At 34.1% G+C, this 19,257-nt stretch overlaps 1 protein-coding gene across 2 annotated transcripts in view; it reads right to left on the bottom strand.

The window, feature by feature from the left end:
* Nucleotides 1-19,257, bottom strand: part of SLAIN2 (SLAIN motif family member 2) — a 72,358-nt gene that overhangs the window by 11,979 nt on the left and 41,122 nt on the right. Inside the window, exons 5-7 of one of the 2 annotated variants that reach the window (XM_049632014.1) lie at nt 16,681-17,040; nt 16,111-16,248; nt 6,634-6,711 (exon numbers count right to left, since the gene is read on the bottom strand). In XM_049632014.1, coding sequence (XP_049487971.1) covers nt 6,634-6,711; nt 16,111-16,248; nt 16,681-17,040 — 576 coding nt within the window. The remainder of the gene's footprint in view (nt 1-6,633; nt 6,712-16,110; nt 16,249-16,680; nt 17,041-19,257) is intronic. The other variant, XM_049632015.1, reaches the window with a different exon arrangement.

The raw sequence follows: 19,257 nt of genomic DNA, 5'->3' as shown, positions 1-19,257 counted from the left end.
GCTTTTTTTTTTTTTATTTTTTATTTTTTTTTATTTTTGGGACAGAGAGAGACAGAGCATGAACGGGGGAGGGGCAGAGAGAGAGGGAGACACAGAATCGGAAACAGGCTCCAGGCTCCGAGCCATCAGCCCAGAGCCCGACGCGGGGCTCGAACTCACGGACCGCGAGATCGTGACCTGGCTGAAGTCGGACGCTTAACTGACTGCGCCATCCAGGCGCCCCGAAAAGCAACTTTTATAGAACAAGAGAAATAAGAAAGATGGAAAAGGATTCAAGAGAAGGCAACAGATACAGAGGACAGGCAAAGAACATCTGACATATGTCCACAAGAGTGCCCACAAAAAAGAAAGCCAATGCAAGAGAAAAGAGTATTAAAAACTATAATTCAAAGACCATGTCTGAAATTTAAATATATGTGCAACTCCATAGTGAAAGAATATACCACATATCTGGGGAAATCAACTCAGAATGACCAACATTAAGAATTATTCTCATAAATGATTGAACTGTAAAGGAGAAGAAAACATCCTTTGGTTATCCAGAAAAAAAAAAAACAAAAAAACAAAAAAACAAATAGATGTAACAGAAACAACTTTTTATTCCTGACAAAAATGGAGTAATATATTTAAGACATTCAAGGAAAGAAATTATGAGCCAAAGATTTCATATCTAGCTCATTAATTTCAAATATAAAAAGGGCAGACAAACTTTCATCAACAAAAACTGAGGGAGTGGATACTGTTCCTATAATTTTTTAAGGAATCTACTAGAGAATGAGTTTCAAACAAGAAAAATGATTGGTGGCACAATAATGTACAGACTAGCAGTGAGCATCAAATATATATTTAAATGTAGAGCTAAGACTAAATGAGATACATAAAAGAGTACAAATAACTATTTAACTTGATAATGTTATACAGCCATTGTTTTTGTTTTGTTTTACATAAACAAAACAGATACATAGAGATACATAAAAGAGTACAAATAACTATTTAACTTGATAATGTTATACAGCCATTGTTTTGTTTAATGTTTTAAATAGCCATTTAAAAAAAAGGAGTGAGCATATGCAAAAGGCTTTATAGACTATTTTCAGTAATCATATTGTATGGTACTATGCTACTATTTTCCCCAGATTTTGTGTATAATGTAGGATAAAACAAATTGGTAAAAGATATTCTCGGGGCACCTGGGTGGCTCAGTTGGTTGAACATCCAACTCTTGACTTTGACTCAGCTCATGATCCCAGGGTAGTGGGACTGAGCCCCGTGTGGGGCTCTGTGCTAAGGGCAGAGCCTGCTTAGGATTCTCTCTCTTACTGCCCTTTTCCCCAGCTTGTGGGCTCTCTCTCTAAAATGAATGAATGAATGAATAAATGATATTCTACGTGTTGATGAGAGACAGGATTCTCAGGGCAAGACAAAGATACAGATGTAAATTAAGAGATTAAGTAATTACCCTTAAGCCCTGAATTTGAATATGAAGTATTAGCATGGACTCATGAAGGTATTCAATCTTAAAAACTATGCAAACACAGGTAAACACATACATTTATTAGCTCTAGTAACTAAAAAGATCTAGAAACAATGATCAAGCTAGTAGCAATTAGTACAGCTAAAAACTCAAATTTTGGGGGTGCCTGGGTGGCTCAGTCAGTTAAGCGTCTGACTTCAGCTCAGGTCATGATTTCACGGGTTTGTGAGCTCGAGCCCCTCATTGGGCTCTGTGCAGACAGCTCAGAGCCTGGAGCCTGCTTTGAATTGTGTCTCTCTCTCTCTCTGGCCCTCCCCTGCTCGCACTCTCTCTCTCAAAAATCAACATTAAAAAAACAAAAACAAACAAAAAATATATATATCCCCTCAAATTTTGGTTTTGAAATACCATTTCCTACCAAAGGAAATCAGGAGTTTTTAGAAAAACAACTAAATACAGGTCTATGGCAGGACATCTACAAATGTGCCATACCAGTTGGCAAGAATTTATCAAAGACTACTAGGGCTGTGTCAAAAAAGACTTGAGAGCCAACTTGAAGAACCAAAGTTGGGAAAATATCCAGAATGAATCAAAACACATAAAAAATATTTAAATCTGTAAGTTCATAATGATAAATATTTAAGAAAAATATTGGTCACCTTTGGAAGATGGTAAATTGCCAATTTATTTTGTAACTGGTAAAACAGTGAGAAAGAATATGCATTTATTCAGAATTTTCTAATGAAAGTATACTGCTGTGCTAAGGGCAGGGCCTGCTTAGGATTCTCTCTTACTGCCCAAAGAAAAAATTTTTCTTTATATATACATTAAAAAAAACAAAAGGAATGTTAGAATTGAAGTAAACCAATTCTGCAATACCTAATAAAGTAAGGATATCGGCATTAAGTATCAATGACTGCTAATATCACAAAAAGGAGGTGATCTTGCTTTATGCACCTGTGGCTAAAGCAGCACCAACACCTTAGGGCAACACTTCTTGCCCTAAAATAGCAAAACTGAATCCAGTTAAGCATCTAAATCCAATTACCAATTTATGGGAAATACAGAAAAATCTGCTAAATGACATGGAAAGGTATCAGCAAAATCTAGCCTGTGTATCTACATCCACATCTCTAGGACAAATGATCTAGCGGCTTCTTCAAATGAACTTAACAAGGGGGAGTAAAGAGTTGGAGGAAAACTATAAATTAAGAGAAACTTAAAAAGACATATATTAAAGATGCAAAACTACAGTTTCATTACTGGATGATAAAAATCATACAGAGAAGTAAGGAAGTGATTGCTATAAAAATTCAGAAGACAGGCTTCTCTGGGGGAGTGGGTCAAGAGAGGACTGTGTTTGGAAGCAGTTTCTGAAGCAGCAAGTTAGAGTCTCCTGGTATGAATGGTGGTCACAAGGGGGTTGCCTTATAATACTTCATTAAACTCTGTATATATTATGTGGTTTTCTGAATTTGAGTTATACTTTAAAATAGCACAAATTTAAATAAACAGATTTGTAAATTAGAAATCCTTTTAAATGTATTAATCTTAAGTTCTTAGAAAAATGTACTAGAGTATATGAAAGGACAAGTCAAAAAGTTCTATAATCTCAGAATATGGAGAGAAATATTTTAAAAGGGTTAATGTATAACCTGAGGAAAAACTAGAAAGTAAAGAAGTGCACTAAGTTATAGTTTTACTATTATAAAAAGTGTTTCCTCTCATGGTAGCAGCATTTTTGCCTTACCTATAAACTTGGGGGCTAGGAGAAATCAAAGTATAATGAGGTTAATCAGACTGTAACTTAAATATTCTAAAATGCAGTCAATATTTAATGAGAAAAATAAAGGCACAAATTTCAGAGAAAAGAAAATTCTGACCTAGGTTTTCTCAGCAAAAGAAACATGTAGTCAAGACATAACTAAAGAAGAAAATATAATCTTGGAAAATCACAGAAAAACTTATCAACTCTAAATATAAGTAAAATCTATTCAATTATCATTCCAAAAATAGCATGAAATGACTAACAGGAATTTGTATGTTTGGAGGGAGCCCTGCACCCTCTCTCTTCCCATTCTCTCAATTTTATGTAGCAAAATCATGGGAAGGGGAGCTACTCCTATCATTTTAACTGTATCTAAAAACTCTGTACAGCAGAGGCTGGCTTTGACTACAACTGTAATAGACAAAAAAGTAAAGACGGATGAGAAAGATGGGGGAAGAAAAGCATATAATGAGTACATCTTGTTTATGATACAGATTCAAATACTTGTGAGTTGATGAAAAGGGAATAAGAAATTTTAGATTTTGGATCCAAGTTAATGGCAAAATTCCTAGGTTCTCCATTTTCAGATAGTCTGATAACAGCATTTTAAATGCCTATCAATATGGCCTCTTATAAACACTGTTTATTTCACCTTAAATATTCAAAATATAGTGAATTAAAGCCGTGCTGGACAACCAACATTCCGTCCTTAGTTGCCTCTCTCCTTCTAAAGTACGTTTCTACATATGAATTTGTCCTGATCTATACATTCACTTTTTCTAACTAGTCTTCACTTTTTCCTTCTGACTTGGTGAAGCCTCTACTTTGTTTATTTCCTCTTCGCTGTGTTCCCAACAAGGAGGAATGAATAATATCTCTTTGTCAAAGCAGTTTAAGCAGTCATGCCTATGAAGACTTAACAATACACAATGGATTTTTTCTTTTCTTCAAAGAGAGAAATAGGCTGAAGAAACAAACAAAAAAACCTTGCAAGAAGAAAATGCGGAGGAATGTGTCCAGGCTTCCTTGAGTTAGTGGCATGACTGTGTTCATTCAACAAATGTTTATGACGTGTCTCCTTGTGCCAAGCAATACACTTTTACTTCCCTTCCCATATTCAAACTCCAGCTACTACTAAATGCAATTAAAATCAAAGTGATCATATTTCCAATTGTTAAGGGAACCACCTTCTCCCTCTTCCCATGATCCTGTGAGTCCTTAAAATAAGTACACCAACTTTCTAGAAGATGTTATAGGCTCATCACCATGATGGAACAATTGATTTATGTGACAATTTACTATCTAGTCCATGTGTCTTTAGTCCAGGTTTAATGTACCAAAGGTACCTATGAACATATGGTATCTGAATCTCGTCTGCCTCACATCCCTATTCTTATAGAGAATACCACACAGTCCAATGCAGACTCCTCTTTTTCAAAATCTGGGTATGAGGAAAAATTAGAAAATCCACTTGGCCTTGGATCCAGGAGGTATTCTCCGATTCAACTTTTCCAGTAATTAACCTAATATTTTCTTTTTCATGGGGCTTGTACTCAAGACTCAAGAGTCGCATGCTCTACCAACTGAGCCAGCTAGGCACTATTAACCTAATGTTTCAAATCCTATTGTATATCTGTGTCTGTTTTTCAATTGATTCAGAATTTCTCGTAGTATAAAATGATCATCCCAAAGCCATAATACCAACCAAAAAATATGAGTCTGGATTAAGTTAAATAAGAGATTTAAAAAAATGAAACAAAACAACAAAACCCAACACACACACATACAAACTTTCCCTTTACTAAGTCAACTAGGTAGGTAAAGGCACCAGGAATTATGAGATTGGGTTTTCCTGTCCATCTTATCATAGAGGGTGAGAGTTTGGTGGCTTAGAGTCACAAAAATACATAACCTCCACGAGCAAAAGCAAAAAAGAAACAAAATTGGTCAGAAGTTTTGATCTTATTAACCTAATAAATAGCAAAAACTCCTTAAATAAAAACCGAAAATTATTTAAATCTACCTGATGCCCCTCAAAATTATAAAGCAGCTTAGAGAGACATAAAACAAAATTTATACAAAATTAAAATCCTCTGTTTTATTATGGTATAGTAATGATTTGTGCTGTTTTAGATACCACAATCCTTTCATGCTCCTGTTTTCACCTATTTCTCACGCCCCAGAAGTACTCAAAAATATCTAGAAGTCTCAAAAACAAAGAAGCATAAGGTCCTCAAATAATTTCTATAAAGACCCTTTTCTATAATGATTCCTAGTAAGTCACCTTTTCTATCAAAAGAACATATAATATCCAGTCGGTTATATCTGACAGTACCAAAAGACATCTATATTGGAGGGCTCTGATCAACTTCTGGTATTCAAAACACAAATATTCATATATCCAACATTTCCACTTGACTATTCTCTTTCCTTCAGATTCTATTATCTAAAATGATTTCCTTAAGTCATATTTAATCCAAATGATTACCACTTACACACTAATGAACTTGCTAAAATATCTATTTCAGTACTTCAATACCCATATTAACCAAATCTTTTTCTTTAACAAATCAAATCTCAAACCTCCTCTTTCCACATAATGTCCTTTAATACTTTATCCTCCTCATATATCTATCTTTGTTATCTATTGAGTTTTGAAGCGGTCAGGAAATCTACATGTTCTGGACAGGGGAAATACTATCCTCACTGCTTGTATCTGTTATGACCCATTTCCTCCGAGGCTTCTGTTCATTTTTATTACTGCTGGTCTATGCAATTCCACGGTATTTCTCCAATTCTACTTCTTTCTAGCTGCCCATAGATCTAATAATCTCTTCAAACCAATATGATAGCTTTGGTGTCCAACCTTTAACTCTCAGTTCGAAAAAAGCTACTACTCCCATAAGCAGTTCAAACATTATCAGTTCACTGCAACAACTTGTGATTTAACATTTACCAACTTCTAATGTGAAAGCATTCCCATTTCACCCTACAGATACGTATATCCAGAAGTCAGAAGAAAGAAATTTACACACAAAATGTCTGGCATTTGGTTCATTTTAAGCATATATTAGTTCATCTATATTAAGTTAAACAATGACCTTCAGTTTTAGATTGGTAAGAAACATGATAAATTCTCTAATAGAAAATATTACATATCATTTATTCCTTTCAGTAGAGCAACCCAATACATACCTCTGGAGAAAATCAGTTTCTTCTGGATTTATCCAAGTAACAGAGAATAAATCCACATTAGTTTATTTAAAAAAAAAAAAAAAGACTAAAACGTGCCCTATAAACATCACTGACTCAGTATGCCAAAAGATACGAGATTTAACTAACTGTTAGACCATTTGCTGAAATGTAAAACTCAGTAAGAGGCCGTAGTTACCTCTTTTTGTAGATGAAGTTTGAAGCAACTGTTTGGCTTTGAGGGAAGTACGAGGCAAATTTTTCAGCCTTTGCGAAGCTGTTGAAAAATAAGGAACTGTAATATTTGCCTGAAAGGACAAGATAAAGGCTATAGCTTCTGTAAACGTGAATATTTTAATACATACTTGAAAATTTATCAAGGAACAGAAACCGTAAGGTGAAAATATGTTAGACTCCTAGAAGCAGAGGAATCTGAAAGTGATGCTTAGTGCATTAAGTTGGAAAGAAATAGGGATGGAAATCTTAGTGCAAAGTGCATACTTTCAGAAACAGTTTCCTATAGATGAGAAAATCTACAATACTGTAAGCCAATCAAAATATTAAAGAGAAAACAAACCACCGGCAAACATGCTACAGGATGCAAAGAATATAAAGCTAATTAAGTAAAAGTGATGAACACAAGCACACAGTATAGAATAAAATAAAAGTAGTACTTGTTCAATGCAAAAAAAGCAGACTTTGGCGAAGCAGTTATTGTTAGATGAATTGCCCTAACATAAAACAGTAATCTCCATACTCAAAAAGGAGAAGAAAACTCAGAACCAGGCAGGTACTCAAGGGAGTCAAAATCCAGTGGCTTTAACACATTTAACATCATCTTGCTGTAGAATAAAACTAATTTATACTTTAGACTTTGGGTAGCAACATATCTGGTCTGTGCACATATGTATGTGGGGTGGGGAGGGGCATATGAGGGGGGCTGCACAGTGTGTGTTGGTGGGATTGATGGGTTTGGAAGAGTCAAAGCATCTCCTTCTTAAAGTGATCAATGAGAAGTTCTAAGCTTTCTTCAAAACTCCTAATCTATTAACTGTAATGAAACTCTCAAAAGTAGCAGCTCAGAGCCATCCAGAGTTAAAGCTCACTACAGCTTCACTGAACTGAAAAGTCCCAAACCTACCAGTATAGTCGCCTATTTAAGTGGTTCTAAAATGTCACTACTGATTTGAAAGTTGGACTTCATATACCTCTGGGATTTATATGCCAGAGAGAGAGAGAGAGAGAGAGAGAGATCCCACAACCATAAATCTGGCCAGCATTTAAACAATCACTGGGTTGATAAGGGAATACTTGATAATACCATCAAAGAGAATTAAGGAGAATTTCTCTTTTGCTCTATTGCTTAACCCTATCAGTGCTGAAAAGCTATTGTTTCCCTACTGTCTGAGAATAAATATTTTTAAAGAGTAAAAAATGTATGTGATTTCAAATTTACAGCACTCCACATGTTACTGTAGTTAAATAATACACCAATTTAGCTTAAATATTCCCAGGAAGACTAGTAAAAATTTCTTCAAACCTTAAAAAAAGTCAGTTTTATAATTACCTCATATCTACCCCACAGAAATACAGGATGCCATCATCATTGAATATTCTTACATATTTATTCATATATCCTTTCAGTCATTCATAGGGTCATTCATTTACTCATTCATTCACTGCTGTTTTTCATTCCTTCAAATATTTAATTATCTAGTTTATTTCTGGTACTGTTTTAGGTACAATAGATTCATTTAATAGCCAACTAGAAAGACAAAATTCCTACTTTCATGGAACATTCTGAAAGGAAAGGAGAAATAAATAATAAACAAAGAGTCAAACAGTCATATAGTGATAGCTGCTAAGGAGAAAACTAAGTAGGGAAGGCAGAGAGGAAATGGGAGATATAAGTCGTGATCATAAATAGGGTGATCAGGAAAGAGTTCCCTGAGATGACATTTGCTCAAAGATCTGAAGGAAGGCAGGAAGCAAGCCATATAGATATCTGGGGGAAGCATTGCAGATAGAAGGAAAAGCAATGGTAGAGTACCTGAGGTAAGAGTGTGCCCAGGAACAGGAAGTAGGCCACTAGGATTGGAATAGAGTAAATAAGGGCAAAAGGTCACCGACTGTATTTACGCTGGCAATCCACAATACCTATCAACAACTGAAATTTTTTAAATGAGGGCTTAATATCAAATAGAATCTATAATTTGTTTTGGAAAGGTCATACTTAAATTAATAGCTATGATAACTCCAATGAACTTTATTTATCCCTCAAGTTTCATGGGTCACAACATGAAAACTATCCAATGGGAATTTGAAGAATAAGATTGCAAATGGAATCAGGCAGTGTACTCTCAATTTGTCTGATACAAATCTGACAGAAGGAAATGAGTGATTTTCCTAAGATACTACATAGCCTTGTATTACCCTTAAATAAGAAAACCAAATTTTTATCTGAATTATCAATCTTAACTTGATCAGTCTTCTAAAGACAAAATTATTTTTAAATGACAAAGTGTAGTAGTTAAATTGAAAGTCTCCAAATCCTTCTAAAATAATAGAATTCAGTGTGTTAGCTGTTTAAAAATTCTTACGGTTTCCTTGGTTTCTCTCTTAATATTTATATAATTCCAATCAGCAAGACTCCACCGCGAAAAGTAAAGATGCTACAGTAAAAATATCATTCTCTCATGCTACCATTATTTAGGTTAAAGTCTTCCTCCACTGACCAGTTCCAAAAACCTCTGTATTTGTGTTAAACATACACCACCATTTTCCGAGTCATTCTAGCTCCAAGTTTTCTTACTTTATTTCCATTTAGTCATCCATGCAGTTCTGTAGATCTCTTCCTTTACATCTCTACTGTCTCCTACACATTTAATTCAGACCTTCATCACCCTATTTTTGAAAGAGAACAGTGGCTTTTTGGGTCTCCACTTTGTGCATGTGCATCGAGGGAAGGACAGTGAAAGTGCTGTCCCACCCCCCACTCCAGTGTAGGCAGTGAGTGAGTGAATGGTCTGTGAGGAATTCAGAACAACAACAACAAAAATATCCCAGCTTGATCTGTTTTTTTTATTATCATCATGTCCCAGGATTAATAATCAATGTCAGTAATAAAATGCTCCACCCTGAAGAAAACAGTTTGTTGGCCTAAGTTATAAACACTTGCTGCAGTTACCGTTGCCTTTTAATAGCATATATGTAAGATTTAAATGAACATATTTTAATACTTATGTTTTAATATATATTGCATTTCACATGAAAAATAATTAGAACTCCCAATTATATAGTCTTCTTTAAAACAGGTGGATTCAACTACAAGTTTCTTTCAAAAAGTTCATAGAGATTTGAAATCAAGTTCACTTAGCACAGAATGTGCCTTCAACTCCCTGTGGTACAATACATTCCTATATTTAGACAGATTAGAAATAAACAATGATGGTACAGTGATTATAAAGTCAGTGAAACAGAATATGAGTTACTTCAATATTGTCATTGTATGTGACTGGGTATTATTTAAGATATTTCAACTGTGAAGGCATTAGATTTGATCCCCAAAGGAACTAAGACACAGACAAGAGGACAATTTCTGAAATGTATTATAAAATGGAATTTTATGAAATTCTGCCATGCTTATCATTATGTTGCATATTTCCCTATTTGTATAACAGTTGCCTGGTGAGGGGAGGGGAACCTTCCCAGGTTTAAAAATTGAAGACTATTCTTCAGTCAAAATGAGTGATGATAAATTGATAAATCTGACTGTAGTGTTGCTTTGAGCTTCAATATGCAAGATCAATTCTGACAAAGATCAGTTATTGACAAATTTATAGAAACTAAACCTGTAATATTCATTACTGTGAAAGACTAATACATAAAAACATACTTTCCTTTAGAAATGATTAAAAAATACTAACCCATTATCTTTTTTTCAATTATAATGCTGACATTATGATTTATTTACTAACAGTTATAAAGTTCAATAAAAGAATATTTTCATTGCCTGCATTTCCCCCAGCCATTATTATAACTCATTCTATTTAATTATTATTGAACATAATTTTGTCACATGGGGAGATGCTAAAAATAATCTCCAAGTATGAAATACTAAATAAACATAAGTCACTATAAAAGATGTTAATTACTGCTAAGTAAAATGACCCCTGTTCCCCCTAACCCTGCAATGACAGTTTGTTTTGAAACTTTTATTGCTTACAAATTCTTAGAGTAACCCTTCAATCCTCTCTTACTCCCCACCTCTCATCTTCTCAGTGTTACCAAGTTACATCTCTTCTACTTCATTTTTTAAAGTTCATCCAGATCCTATCACCTCCTGCACCACTGCCTTTGTTCAGATACTCATTTCTTGCCAGGTTTATGCAATAAACAGGCTTCTAAATGTTTCTAGTCTCTCCTCCACTTCAATCCATTCTTCACATTGCTACCAGAATGGATTTTCTAAGAAGTAGTAACCTTGATTAAAAGCCTATCATGGCTCTCTACACTTACAGGATGAAATCCAAATTCCTTATTAAAAACCTCCCAATCTGTCCCTGGTAGGTATCTCTCCCATCCTACATCACTGCATCTACTAACCATCTTGCATCCTACACTTCAGTCCTACAAAACCACTATAATCAGGATGCTATTCTTAAGACTTCATTACCAATCGTACTGTCGGGTAAACCTGTCTTTCTTTTCTTCATGCGGTCTCATAAGCTCTTCCTGAGCTAGCTGAGAGATAGCTTCAATATCTTTCCTGAAAACCTCTTTACACTGCTGAGTTTAATGCCTTTGTTCTGTTCCCACAGAAGTTCCTGCCAATCACTTCCTGCTACTGAAGGGCACGTGCTGTCTCATTTATATTTATAACCTCAGAGCTTAGAACATAATATACACCCAACAAATACCTGTTGAATGACTAAGGAACACATGAGTGGATAAAACCCAGAGATCTTAACTAAGCATTCTAGATCCTCCTAATCTAGTGGTTCTCAAACTTGAGTATGCCCTAGAGTCAGGTGAGACACTTCTAAAAAAATAGATTCCAGGTACCCATCCCAGATGTATTCAATCAAAATTTACAGAAGTGCCAGAAAAACTACATTTGTAAAACCTCTTTGTTATTACATAACTGACTCATCATTATGTTCCTTATTATTAAAAAAAAATCTACAAATATGTCACTCATTCTTATATTAGCCCATTACACAGGTTATTCATGACTTATTTCTTTGAATTTATGTTTCATAATTATGTAAAATTCAAGCAGAATCTTTCAGTGTTTGGTTCTAAACAGTATCTGGATGAGGATTCCTTCCCCATGGGCCTCAGAAAGTCTGGTTATGCATAAGCTGATAACTACCCTGGATACCGCACCCCCTTCAGTGAAAAGTCCAGAGTAAAATACTGACCATACATCTCTTCTCTGCGGGAATACTCTGTATCCCATGCAAAATTATTCCTCTATTTGACTAAATGTAAGTAAGTGGATAAATATTACACTGGGTTATCTTACTCTTTGTAGTAATTCTACAATTAAGTAATTCTAAATACTACAAAGTATTTATAATTCAATTATGCTCCAATAGAGTAATCCAAGAATTTGCAGTTAGGTCAGCATGATGTAATGCAAACAAATATTGGGAGGAAATCAGGAAACTCAGAGAGGAGTTGGAAGGAGGGAGTAGTTTTGCACTTTTCTAGTTATATGCCATTGCACATGTAATATATACGTATCTCTGCTTCCTCTCTATAAAAAATAAGAAATGGGCTTTTGTGAAGTTCAAATGAGATAATACATGTGAAAGTAAACATTTAAAAATACTAACCAGAGTCTGAGTATTATTTTAATTTTTTTAAACAAGCAGATTGTCTCGGGTTTTTCTCCCTCCTCTTATTTCTGAACCAATATTCCTATAGCTTTCTGAAAACTAAATTTTCTACTGAACCTCTAGTAGTCTTAGAAAGAAGGCACTAGTCTTCTGAAAAACTGTCCCTGACAAACAATCTTTCCTTTAACTGGAGAAACAGAGAAAATGGCATATATCCATGACCTCTGCAATGCTCTGGTTTTCTTAAACTTTTTAAGTTACTCACATTTTCCAAATATAAAAGTCAGAAATTGGTAACAGCTATAAAAATGAAAATATATTAGAACTCTCATAATATTTATTTTTGAATGCCAGCATCCACAATAATGCAGCCACAGCAAATAAGCATATAAAAAACAGTGATTGGCATAGTACAAGGCAAAAGAAGTGGTCCCGAAGGTGGAAGTAATAGCAACCTTGCAAAGTTAGGTTCATGCAGACCAGCAAGTAAGAACCAAAGCTTTACCACTTAAGGACTGGAAAAATAAATACTTAAAAGAAAACAAAATGCAACATCTATTATACTAACTGGTTTATACAAAAAATAAAGAATACTAATTCATGTATAAAATAGATAAAACTTACTATTATATTTATATATAATTCTATATCAAAATAAAAAGGCTATCATAAAAACAGTATATATATGTGTGTGTGTGTATATATGTGTATATATATATACACATATATACACACACACACATAGTAATTAAAAGAACAGTTACATACATACATTTCTATGGATCAAAGATACATGTAAAATTTTAAGAAAATAGATAATACATTACGAAGTAAAATATGTTAACTTAAATAAAAGGCTTAAAATATTTTTATAAAATAAACTTTATTAAGTTTTAAACTTGATAATATTCCGGACTTACCATTTTCCAAAACTTTTTTTGTGACTAGTGTGATTTTACCCTAAAATAAATGTTTGTGGCATTTTAATTGCAAATAAGCTTCACTATAGCTACAAATATAAAAATAAACAAGTATATACAATTGAAAATACAAAGGACTGTCTCTTACTTTCTCTTTTGCTTATACACTGTTCAAATACCGAGATAGACCACTATGAAAATGCATACATATTTTCCACTGAAAAGTAAATTAGTGATTAGAATCTCATTGTATTTCTCTTTATATTTTCCTTAATTATCAATTTCTGGGGAAAAAGAAAAATTCACCTACAGAAAAAATTTCTAGGGAATCGGCAGGTGATTACACAATGCTAATTCTACTAGAGAACTCAAGTAATTATCACAAAATTTAAGATATGGTCATATATTTCTCTATTAACATTTTTATTATAGATTCTCAACCTTTTCTTTTTTCTTCTAGAATTTTGTCAAGAGTCTTTTTCATTTCCATACAGCTCTGAGGTGCTACAATAGTTCAAATAAAGAGCATATATGAGGGCATAAGGAAATAACCCTGAGTAAAAAGTTGGTACTGATAATGATGGAATAAAGAGAATACAGATATAGCTGGTTTTAACAAAGAACAGGGAAGATGTCTGAAGATATAATCATATAAAAATTGAGAAATTCAGAACTCATTTCAAACTAAGCATAAAAGCACAAGTACAAATAATGTTTTGGATTATCTGTGCATAGGCTGTAAATGTGCAGCTTATAATATGCCTGATTTTTATTATTTAATCTCCTTAGTGCTATAAAATTTTCATTCCTATTGTATTAACATTGTGGATTGCTTATTCTTTCAGGCAAAAATATACTAAGGGAGAAAAAACTCAGAAACACGGTATTTTCAAGGGTCAAATGAACTTAATTTACAGATTTAAAGGCACAAAAGTTATCATTCACCATTTCAAGATAGCTTAGAGTTCAAATTATAACTTTATTTTTAAAGTTCTGTGATTCCCTACTTTCTATACCATTTATGAGTACACCATATGAGTATCATAATGGCACTCTTAATTACATAGTTTGCAAGACTTGGAACTCTAAATTTAAAATTTAACTTGGTTCAAAAACATGTTGTTACATATATCCAGCTAAATAAATGAGGTACACAAATCTCTAGGCAACAATTTTCCACAGTGCCTTAAATTTTATGGCTCATCTTAGAAAAAAACCAGAAATAATATTTCTGGATATTTTTGTATCTTAGTACTAAACCATAGATATGACAGACCTTTCCAGGTGGACTTGGGTTCCTGAGCAGAATCAACATGGGTTTGAATCCTAACTTGCCACCTATGTATGTATGATTGTAGGTTAAGTTATTCAAAGGTTCAATTTCATAATTTGAAAAATGTGTTAATAATTGTACCTACTTCATAGAATTGTTCTGAAGATTAAACAGGATCATGCATGGACGGTACAGCACAATATGAGTCTCTCTAATATAAATAATATCACATACAACTGAAAGCAAGGGAAATTTATCATTGTTATCACAAAAGTCATTTGGGTTCAAATGTATTTTTTCCTGGTCTTTTTGAGCCACCAAGTTAACAGCAGCTTCACATAAAATACACAAAGTCAGCTAAACACAACAGAGCCAAGGAAGAATGCAAGGGAATTAAGAAACAATCGAATGTTTCCAAAGTTGTATTACCCATTAAACAAGTTATAAATGATCAGTAACCTTGTGTTTGTGGCGCTTCTTCATAGCTTTAAGGAAATGAAGAAACACGTCGCGGCCACCATCTCCACTGGCGATGTAATATGCTACAAAGAAACTGAGTCGATCAGACCCCAGGACTGATGCGAGCCATGGGTTACAAGGGGTGCATATTGAGCACTTCTAAATTTATAGAAATAACTGTGACAGTTTGTTTAAAATTGGTTTGATTACATGTTTGTATCTACTCTAGTTAACAGATAATACTCTTTGGGAAGTGTTCAATTCCTTTTCAGTCACCTTGTACACTGAAGTACACAGTATCCATCTATTCCCACATCACTACTTGGCTCAGTTGGCTACTTTGTTTTAGAAGTTCTTTCTGTATGATTCTTTCTGATCTTTGTTTATGTTACCTTTGTCTCTCCTTCATTCAACAGACTCAATCTTTTCTTTTCATCAAGTTAATTTCAACTTTTTTTTCCCCTAGATTTGCCAGTTGTATTTATTTTATTCATTGAAAATTTAACATGCTTTTAATTATGCTAGTATTTTTTGCAGGATCATTATGGTTTGGTTTTGTTTTGTTTTGTTTTCTTAAATGTTCTACTAAGAAAGTTGCTTGAGTTTTAAGTTGTCTGTTTCAGGACCATTTCCCACAAAAATCTTGTCATTTTTAATGTATAGTACTGCAGAATGCGAGGTTTTTAATGAATATATATCTGTATAATTAATAGGTAGACTTTGCTCATTTAAAAATTCTGGAGAGGGGATCCTGGGTGGCTCAGTCAGTTAAGCATCTGACTTTGGCTCAGGTCATGATCTCATAGTTAGTGAGTTTGAGCTCCGCGTCTGGCTCTGTGCTGACAGCTTGGAGCCTGGAGCCTGGAGTCTGCTTCGGGTTCTGTGTCTCCCTCTCTCTCTGCCCCTAACCCACTCGCATTCTGTCTCTGTCTCTCTCAAAAATAAACATTAAATTTTTTTTTTCAATCTGGAGAGACTAGAGTTTCATACAGAAACAAGTACTGATACAATTGGGTATCTTATAGGAGCAAATTTTAAATTTTAATACAGCTATCATTATCTTATAGCAAGCGACAATCACTACATTTCAGTACAGATAGCTTAAAACAGCTATTCAGCACAAAATTACTATCTATAATTTTCATTTTCCTTTAAATAACTGACACATAAAAGATACTTACTGGCTGAAGCCTGAGGTTGCATGCGAGGTATTCCTCCATTTGGCACTTGGAAATTTGAGTCACTTCTGCTGCTTTTCACTGAGTCAACTTGTGTATTAGATGTTCGGGACAGGTTTGGAAGACTGCGTCTTAGTTTTTCTATGACAACAGAATTTAAAGAAAAAAAAATCAAAACATTCTTTTAGATAAAGAATTAAAATATTAACTGGCATTCACAAATCAAATTCTTTAAGCATTCTACATTTTAGAGGAGTTAACAGAAAGTACATGTCTTATAAAAAATAACTTAACCCAGGTCCTAGAAATCAGTAGAAGAGAACCTTTAAAAAGAGCCATAAATTAATTAAATCAAAATCTATATACGGACCACTTCATGAGTAGTAGTAACATAATCAAGTAAAATTAAATTCACTCTCTCCTTTAGTTTTGTATTGATGCACTAGTAATAAAACAGTAAACTACCTAAATTCTTGATCTACTTTTCTAAAATACAAAACCTTGGTAAAAAATTGTGTTACTTTCATATCGAAATATTAAGGACAACTGCTTTGCCAGAATCATCCTAATTACCTTCATTTTTAACATTGCTTGTCTGTAAATCCGCGGGATGACCTTGAAGTGAAAGGCGAGGTTGTTGTAAGCGGCTAATCATAGGCTGTGGGGACACTCTACTATATTCTATTCCCCGAGCAGGAGATCGTGAACGAGGTGAATTTCTGGGTGACTGCTTAGGTGATGGTCGAGGTGAATTGCGTGGTGATGGTGAAAACCTGTTAACAGCAGGGTATACTGCATGATGCATATTGTCATCTTCATCATCTAAACTTTGCGCATCAAGTTCCTGATCGCTAAAAGTACCCCGTCTTGTAGAATTGCAAGATGAACCAGAACTGCGCCGAGATGTGGTAGCTGCATATTCTTGCCGGAGACCTGACAATAATGAATGTGTTATTTCATTTCTTTAGTTACATTTTTAAACATTTATATATTCTTGAGGCTTAAAAGCAAAAGAATATCATTGAGAAATTCCAATAGGGTATAAAGTGTAAAGGAAAACTCCCTTTCCACTTGAATCATCTTAGACATCCTCCCATATAATGATGCCTAAAATATTTTAAAAGATTATTTTTGAATTGAATGAAATTCTATAAACCTTTGCCCAATCCAATTTTTCTTCATGATTCTGAAATCTGTGTTAGAGGTAGAACCATAAATTTAAAAATATTTCTACTCCTAAAGACAAAAATCCAAATTTGAGATCAACATTTCAAAAATACTGAGGGAAAACAATTATTGTTCAACCAATGAGAAGAATACACCAGTGTATAAATAAACTCCCTGGATACTGAATTCTTGGAATTGATTTATTGATGAAGGAAATTTCTTTCCCATCCTCAGGAATTCAATACTTGGGCATAAATGAAATTTTAGTTCCTTCATGACCCAAGAGACTTCATCAGTAAAACAAACTTAAATTCTAAGCTATCAAGTAAAAATTTTCAAAGGAGTCCCCTATGTATCTTGACACCTCCAAAAACATCCAAGCAAACTTAGGCCCTTCAAAAAGTATAAAAACTTCTAGAACAAAAACAAATGTTGGTATATATTCAATTAAGAATAAAATTACTATTCAAGAAAAGTACAGAATTTAGGCCAATATTTTGATCAAGTCCTGCCAACAACTGACAATCTAGTTTAAAAATTCTCTACTACTGGGGTGCCTGTGTGGCTCAGTTGGTTAAGCATCCGACTTCGGCTCAGGTCATGATCTCACAGTTCGTGGGTTTGAAACCTGCGTCAGGCTCTTTGCTGACAGCTCAGAGCCTGAAGCCTGCTTCAGATTCTGTGTCTCCCTCTCTCTCTGCCTCTTCCCCACTTGTGCTCTCTCTCTCAAAAATAAACATTAAAAAATTTAAAAAATATGCTCATACACAGATAGTGCTATCGATATGGTCCCCAAAGTAATGGGTGAGAATCATAGCAGGGTATCTATAAAACTACAGATTCCTGGGGCCTCTCTAACCCTTCACTCAAGTTTCAGAATCACTCTAGTAACAAACAAGATAGTGTCTCGTTACAGCACAGTACTAAAGTCACCTAACAAAAGACAACAGATCAGTGAATAGCACTGTTTTAGCAAAGAAAAACACAGATCCCAAAGTAGGCCCTGCAGTACTAGGGGGATCCTAAGGAAGCAACAATCACTATGGGACTGTGTATTTCTCCTATTAGAAATAAGAGGGCTTAACCAGGAAACAGCCAAGATCTGTAATTCTACATCTCTGTTAAAAACAAACAAAATTAAAGAAACAATGTTTTAAAACAAAAATCATTTTCTTAAAAAAAAACTGGCATTTTCGAGGAGGCAGACATTTTTAGCATCTTTTTTTTTTTTTTTATTCACTAGAAAAAGACCCTATCTGTGCATGTGGATGGCTTAAAAAGAATTATTAAAGCAAGGCTAGAATTTCTTTTACTTGTTACCAAAACACAATATAAAAATGACAGCAAAAAGCTGGTTGAGTTTCTAACAAAATACTGGGGTCTGAAAAGTCACAGTTCAAAGAACTGAGAGAATTTACTCTAAGTTATAGTGAGGAAGCACTCTATTCTCCTTTCACATCCCTGACTAGCTGACAATAGCTCCTTACTAGCTGACAATAACCACAGTCTCAATGAGGAGTTACACAAAATTACAGAAGAAAAGGGTACCATATTGTTAGTTCCGTGAGCTAAAGATAAGTAAAGCAAGAACCAAGTCTTTCTACTTTTCTATGCGAAGCTGTTGGACAATGGGAAATGATTCAGAATAACATTCTGCAGTTTCTTAATAAATGTTATAGCTTAATAAAACCTACCATATAGCTACATAAAAGGGCCTAAAACAGAAAGTTTTTAAACTAAATTATTTTGATGCTCCATTACCCTCAGCTGATTGTCAAGACTGAAACGTGTGCTTCAAGAATCTTTTCATTGTAAAGACTGAACGGGTCACTTTAGAGAGATTGCTTACTTCACAGTTAAGCTTGTGGTATCTTACAATAAAATGTATAGGCAAACCATAGTACTCTACTGAATATCTAATAAAACATTTCCATCCTCTCTAAAAGCCTTTTAAAAATATGTACCATTATCAGTATAGTTAGG

Source organism: Panthera uncia, chromosome B1 (genome assembly GCF_023721935.1).
Source record: "Panthera uncia isolate 11264 chromosome B1, Puncia_PCG_1.0, whole genome shotgun sequence".
Classification (NCBI taxonomy): domain Eukaryota; kingdom Metazoa; phylum Chordata; class Mammalia; order Carnivora; family Felidae; genus Panthera; species Panthera uncia.
This window is presented reverse-complemented; position numbering and strand designations above follow the sequence as displayed.